Raw genomic sequence first — 7,039 nt, 5'->3', positions numbered from 1 at the left:
AGACACGAAGATCGTTTCTGCCAAGTTGATCCATCAGTATTTGCACAAGCGAAAAGTAAGAAGCTTACAATAATATATTTTCACAGAAACACATATCAATGGATCATCCCATTTCAAGCTTAATTTGTCCTGAGTTTTACAATTTAGAGTATTTTCTAAGGGATTCTCCCGCACTTTTCATCTCATCCGGCACCGGTAGATTACAGAGGAGCGTGGTACTGTGGTAGTCTCACTTCACAATAGCATCGGCCACTACAGTACCATCAAAAATAAAAATAAATTGGTTCTGCCAAACTCAAGATGATCTAGAGTCAGTGAAGACCAGTTCAGCAAAAAAACAATCGGATCGATGAGAATCCACACGAACAACGCCAGATTGCAAACTATGGTTGGAAGGAGTAAAAAGGGAACTGTGAGCTCTGCTCTGATTTAGTTTTGCTCGACGTGACCGATCAAAGAAGAGATTAACGGTGAATTACTTGGGACTGGGTACTTCGTAGTTAACCGACCGGCGATCGTACAGGTGTACAGATTGTTCACAACAAGGAACAAAAACGGGCATGAGGAATGAGCACAGCCTGAAGATGTGGATGAGCATTGCGTCCTTTCTGAGAGTGCACGTAGAGAACTTAAGTGGTCTAATCCACCAGTGCTCCAAATGCCTGAGTAAAGGCCCGGATAAATTTATTTCTCTTCGTTTCAGATTTTGACATCGAACTATTGAAATCCCGATTTTGTGAAACAAAGAAACACGTGCAGATTTTTGCGCACATTTACTGCTTGGCACATCGGGTATCCTTTTCCTGATACCTCCGATCCTTATGCGGACAGATTTCAAAGAAAATGAAAATACCATGAAACTTGATATGCCTGCACTGCACCTGATACCTTTTCTTCAAATGTGTTGATCTCTTAATTTTCCTTTACGAAACTTTATAGCTAAGACTGGCAGGACAGGGAAAGGAGGATGTGTCGGTGGAGTTTCAGAGTTTAGAGTATTTTCTAAGGGGTTCTCCTGCGCTTTTCATCTCATCCGGCACCGGTAGATTACAGAGGAGCGTGACCCTTGCCTCTGCGATTTGAGGCCCTTCCCCCTGCGTGGATGCATCCATCTTCCAGAGCTTCACCTCCCATACCTTCAAATCCATTCCAGCAGCAACTATTAATTTCGGTTGATCGCTAACATCCTTTCATCATTCGGATTTGACAGCGATACGCATCCATAGAAGATAGCTTTAACAACCTTCAATTTTAGTGAGCTTATTAGCTAGACCAGTTGCATTATTCCATCAATGGTCCGTATTGAGATCAGAATATGTTGAGATTATCATTCTACTCTTAAGCACAGAACAAGTTGCTAAGTAGTCTGCCAAACTAACATGGAGTGAGATTCAGACAGTTGTTTCAGAGTGAAAACACCATTATACTCCCTCCGTTTCAAAATAGATGATTCAACGTTGTACTAACTTTAGTACAAAGTTAATATAAAGTTGGGTCATCTATTTTGAAACGGAGAGAGTATATTTATATTGAATCGAAGGGAATCAAATCCACGTCGAAATCAGCCACTACGTGATCGACTGCTACTCCTAGGGAAATAGCAGGGGAAACGAATTAATATAACCTGGGTGGAGCGGCCGATGTGGACGGGGACGGCCCGCGCGAGGACGGTGTCGCCGGCGGCGGCGCTCCGGAAGTGGTTGATGCTGAGCTGCATGCCGGCGACGCGGCGGTAGCCCGAGGCCATGTGCGCGCCCATGCTCGCCAGGCCCTCCGCGATCAGCGCCGACACGCCGCCGTGGAGCACCTTGAACGGCTGCCGGCCGGCCGGCCACGAGCGCGAACGCAAAACGGCTTCTTTCAGTTTCAGTGCACACACAAAAGAAAAGAAAAAGTTTGCGACTAGCTGATCGATGGCCGGGGTTAGGTAAGCGGCCGGAAGGGAGAAGGACGGACCTGGCAGCAGGTGTCCGTGACGAGGAGGCGGCCGGTGAGCCGCGACGGCGAGACCTCCTCGATCTCAAAGCCGAGGGCGCTGAGCGGCGCGTCCAGCTCCGCCGTCTTGCTGCTCGCCGACGCCGGGGCCGTGGCGTCGCCCATGGTTGACTGGTCGAGGCACGGCCGGGGCTCGTTGGGTTGACTGGCCGAGCCGAGGCGCGGTCGCTCGGGGGAAGGGAAGGTGCGGGTGTGGTGGCGGGTGGGGAACTGCGATCGGGTCAGCGCCGCGTATGTGTGTATGTATGGCCTTTGGAAAGTTGAGTTGAGAGTGCCTGCGATTACAACACGAATGCACTCACACAACGCCACCAGATAAAACACCCGGGCGATTACAACACAGACGTACACACACGCACACACTCACACCATCACACAAATGCAATGGCACAATGAAGACCTGGTGATACGTGCATGCGTAGTCGAACCAAGGAACAACTCAATCATACAGTGCATTGCTGGGGAATTCAGTGACTGTTTTCTCTGTGAGAAAACCACAATTTAGTCTTGCTTTATTATGATGGTGCTGGAGAAATCCGTTCCCCGATAGATGCCTCACATCCTTAAGCTAACATGAACAAATGAAGAAAATGGAAACATTAGATGATGCGACTCTCGTCTCTTTTATTGCCATCATACATATTTTTTCTCTATAATAATCGTGTTTCTCTTCTGTTCTCCTTTTCTTATTGTTTTGGTGCTGCATGTTTGGACGCTTTAGCGGAGATGGGGATGTATAGACATAGGAAAAGTGGAGAATTAGGTGCCAAGCAATCGATATTGTATTGTCATTAGGGCATCTCCAACGGCAACTTGCAAAAAACCTCCCGCATCCGTCCGCTCACAAGGGAGACCAGTCCGCGGACGCGGATGCGGGAGGCAGCCATCCAACGCTAGCCGCATACATTTTCATAACAACTCAAACCAATCGGACGAAATTCATTCAAACAAGTCCGGATTTCATATAGACACGACCCGGTTTAATATAAACATATCGGATTTTCGTATAAACATGACGAATTTCATTACAAATACATCAAAGTGGTCCTAGGCAGGCTAATCTAAATGAACGACGGCGTCCGGTCCCCATCTCCGGCCACGAACCAAGAGAACGGAAGCTTCGCCTTTTCCAGCTCCGCCTTCGTGACCTCCTTCTCCGGAGCCCCGGGAACTGAAGTTGTCCGCCTCGACGTTGCCGCCAAGTGACTAATCGACCGAAGATGCTGAGCCCACCAAGCTTGGCATCGACGAGATGGGAGGAGCGGTGGCCTTACTAGGACCCAAGCGGTGGCGACCTACCGTGCACTACTCTTCCTCGCTGCTGGCGGCGCCCGCGGACGTGCCGGATTCTTCGTCGTCGTGGCGCCTGGGCGCGACCTCCTCATCGTCGGTGTCGCCGAACAACACCAGATCGATCCCAAGCCCGTTTCTGACCGCCCTGGCCCCAAAAAACCCCTCACCCCACCTGCGCATTTTCGGTCAGCGCCGCTCTAGAGGGTCAGCGCCCGCATTCATGCCAGCCTAGAGCGGAGGCGACCGCTCATTGGCGCCGACATCGAAGCGGCGCGCTGGCCGAGAGAGCGCCGCTTCCCGGTGCAGGCGACTACGCTCTTTCAAGCGACACGACAGCCACCTGTCAGTCCGTCTGCCGCCCACATTGATGGCACGCAGTTGCTGAGGCATCTCCTCCGGGGCTACCCGTCCGTCCGTCTGCCGCCCACTGATTCTATATAAACCGCTGCCCCGGCCATAGCCACAGTCATCCCTCTCCACACCACTCCCCGCCCATGGATCCCTCCGTGGCCAAAGCTCTCTAGGACAAGCTGACGTCAGAGCAGAAGAAGGCCATGGCTGCCATTGCTGCCAACTGACAGGCTGGTAGCCAGCCAGAGGACATGCAAATGGAGGACGCCTCCAACGACAAGCCATCGCCACCCTCGCGCTTGTTGCCGGCGGCCGCCACCTCCACCACCCGCTGCCGATACCGTCAGCGGGCGAGGCGGATCTCGCGGGCGGAGCGGTAGGACTCGAGCAGCGCCTCTTGCTCTGCCAGGTCTACGTCCGGCGCGACCGCCCTATCGGTGGCGACCTGCTCCTCCGCCTGCAGATGCTCCTAGAGGAGGTTGTGGTTGTAGTTGGCGTCAATCCGCACCTCCGGGAACTGCTCCTCCCACTCCTCCCGCACCATGTCCATATAATGGGCACGAGCCTCGTCGATGGTCAGGGTGCGATGCACCGGCGAGGGTGGAGCGGAGGAGGAGGGTGCCGCGGAGGAAGAGGAGGGTAGCGATGGCTTGTCGTCGGAGGCTTCCTCCATTTGCATGTCCTCTGGCTGCCTGCCGGCCTGCCAGTCGGCAGCAATGGCAGCCATGGCCTTCTTCTGCTCCGACGTTAGCCCGTCCCAGAGAGCTTTGGACATGGAGGGATCCATGAGCGGGGAGTGGTGTGGAGAGGGATGACTGTGGCTACGGCCGGGGCAGCGGTTTATATAGCACCAGTGGGCGGCAGACCGACAGACGGACGAGTGGCACCGGAGGAGATGCCTCGGAAACCGCGTGCCATCAATGCGGGTGGCAGATGGACAGACGGGCGACTATCGTGTCGTTTGAACGCACAACAGTCGCCTGCACCGGGAAGTGGCGCGGGTGGCACTCTCTCGGCCGGCGCTCCGCTTCAATGCAGGCGCCAATGAGCGGTCGCGTCTGCTCTAGGCGGGCATGAATGCGGGGCGCTGACGCTCTGGAGCGGCACTGACCGAAAGCACGTGGGAGGGGTGAGGGGGTTTTGGTGGGCCAGGGCGGTCAGAAACGGGCTTGGGATCGGTCTAGACTCTTGCAAATCTCCCCCACTTTTGTCTCCGGTTTCCGGGAAAAATCGCGTCCAGACCGCCCCGCAGATCGATACAGGTCGGTGTTGGATGGCTTCCGCTGTTTGGACCGTTGTGGGAGGTTTGCGGGTCGATGTTGGAGATGCCCTTAGTAATACATAGTAGGTGTTATTATTGCTTAGAGATGGCACTAGTTGGAAGAATTAAGAACCTGGCAGCAGGTGTCCGTGACAATGACGTGGCCTGTGAGCCGCGACGGCGAGACATCTTCGATCTCGAAGTCAAGGGCGTGGAGCAGCGCATCCAGCTCCGCCGCCTTGGTGCTTGCGGAGCAGGGGCGGAGCCAGGATTTGGATATAGGGGGGGCGAGTGATGACGATCACTAGTTTAGTACTATAGAACTATAGACCTATAGTAGGATTTATCAACCAAAACAGTATCTCAACATATGTTTAAAAATATATAGGTCAATAACAAATAATCCCAAATACTAAAATTCAGAAACACAGAAAACTTTAAAATTGGCTGTACTTTATTGATTTTTTTTTAAAATATAGCTCTACTGTCACTATTCATCAATGACTCGATCCAAAATTTTGGCCCCAGCACAGATTTGAGATTGAGGCAATTCACATGAACAATTCTCTTTGTTTTCCGACTAACAAAGTATATATAGCCAAACAAAAGGAAAAGGGGGTTACATCATACTGGCAAAACTTTTAGGTATATAAAGTACAATACCGTGTATGTACCTTGCCTAATTATCTGGTTGTGTGTGGACGGAAGCGACCAAGAGGACCGTCGGCGGCAGCCGTCGTATTCCCCGCTACTCCGCTGCGTCGACAAGCCAGGAATCAAGTCCAAGGTCAGCGACTTGGGACCGGCGTCCGGCGGCAGACGTCCTAGCGCCATGGCGCCGAGATAGATAGATCTAGCGATCTGATCGTCAGGCGAGAAGAGATCGAACGAACTACCAGGCCTCCATGATCTATCGTCTATATACACAGGCAAGGTAGATGGGCTATCTTTGTTGCATCCTGGGCTTTGGCGCATGAACAACAACGTGGATTTTTGGGCTTAAATGACATAATTAGGCAGGTAATCTCCGGCCATTAGCGCATATATATACGGGTATTAGTACTGGCCCGTACTATATTTCTTTGAGGGGGGCCGATCGTTGGAGGGGGTCTAGCCCCTGCTCGCCCCCTGTCTCCGCCCCTGTTGCGGAGGCCGAGGCATCTCCATGGTTGACTAGCCGTGGCATGGTAGGGGGAGGTCAAGAGCGGGTTTCGTGCACTTGTGATCGCTGGTGGGGAACTGCAACGGGTCACCGCCGTGTATGTATGGAATTTTTGGAAGTTACTATTAGTATAGCTGAGCATGACTGGCACGATCGACGCAGTAGAATTTGGCGAGAGTGTGGAGCAACACGGGGCTGCTTGGTTCCTAGTCACATCTTGTCGCACCATGTCACATTTTAAGTTAGGTACTTTAATCAACTTAGCTAGTAGGTGTTTGGTTTTAAAAATATTTAATCGATGATTCTTTGTTTGAGAAATAAGCTCATATGTCATATACATAAAAAGTGTCACCAAATTCCCTTAAGCAAGTAAAAGTGTGGTTAAGATTTTGAACAACCAAGGTAATACAAGTAAAGCAAAAATAGTATGGTAAACAGTGCCAAAATTAGTCACCAACCAATTAAGTCCTTAGTATTTTTTTTTATTTTGAAGCCAGATAGTAAGAGAACACCCAGATGTATATACAATTCAGATCAACCCCCTTAGTGAATTTTTTTGATGTATGGACTTTTTGGTAGGTATTAGTTTTTTTTTCGAAAAGGGGATCTCCCCGGCCTCTGCATCAGAGTGATGCATACGGCCATAATGGTATTAGTAAAGCTGAGATACTCGCATGATCGAAGCACGGAGAATTTGGCGACAAACATGGAGCAATAAAGGGGTTGTTTGGTTCCTAGTCACATCTTTCCACACTATGTCACATTTTAAGTTAGGTACTTTAATCAACCTAGCTAGTAGGTGCTTGATTTTAACCATATTTAAGCGAATATTATTTTTTTTGAGAAAAAAGCCCGTATTTCATACACATAAAAAGTGTCGCAAAATTCCCTTAAGTAAGCAAAAATGTGGTTAAGATTTTGAACAACCAAGATAAGATAAGTAAAGCAGAAAAGTATGGTAAACAGTGCCAAAATTA

General features: G+C 50.5%; 1 protein-coding gene across 1 annotated transcript; it reads right to left on the bottom strand.

Annotated features, from left to right (window-relative positions):
* Positions 1–464: 464 nt before the first annotated feature.
* LOC109786370 (1,4-dihydroxy-2-naphthoyl-CoA thioesterase 1) lies at positions 465–2,249 on the bottom strand. Its single transcript, XM_020344938.3, has 3 exons — positions 1,957–2,249; positions 1,625–1,816; positions 465–1,136 (listed from the first exon to the last, which is right to left on the bottom strand). The coding sequence occupies exons 1-3, from the start codon at positions 2,098–2,100 to the stop codon at positions 984–986; spliced, it is 489 nt and encodes a 162-aa protein (XP_020200527.1). The 5' UTR covers positions 2,101–2,249; the 3' UTR covers positions 465–983.
* Between the last annotated feature and the right edge of the window lie 4,790 nt (positions 2,250–7,039).

The sequence above is a fragment of the Aegilops tauschii genome, chromosome 4, assembly GCF_002575655.3.
Source record: "Aegilops tauschii subsp. strangulata cultivar AL8/78 chromosome 4, Aet v6.0, whole genome shotgun sequence".
Lineage (NCBI taxonomy): Eukaryota > Viridiplantae > Streptophyta > Magnoliopsida > Poales > Poaceae > Aegilops > Aegilops tauschii.
Note: the sequence above shows the minus strand (reverse complement) of the source record. Positions and strands in the feature narration are given on the sequence as shown.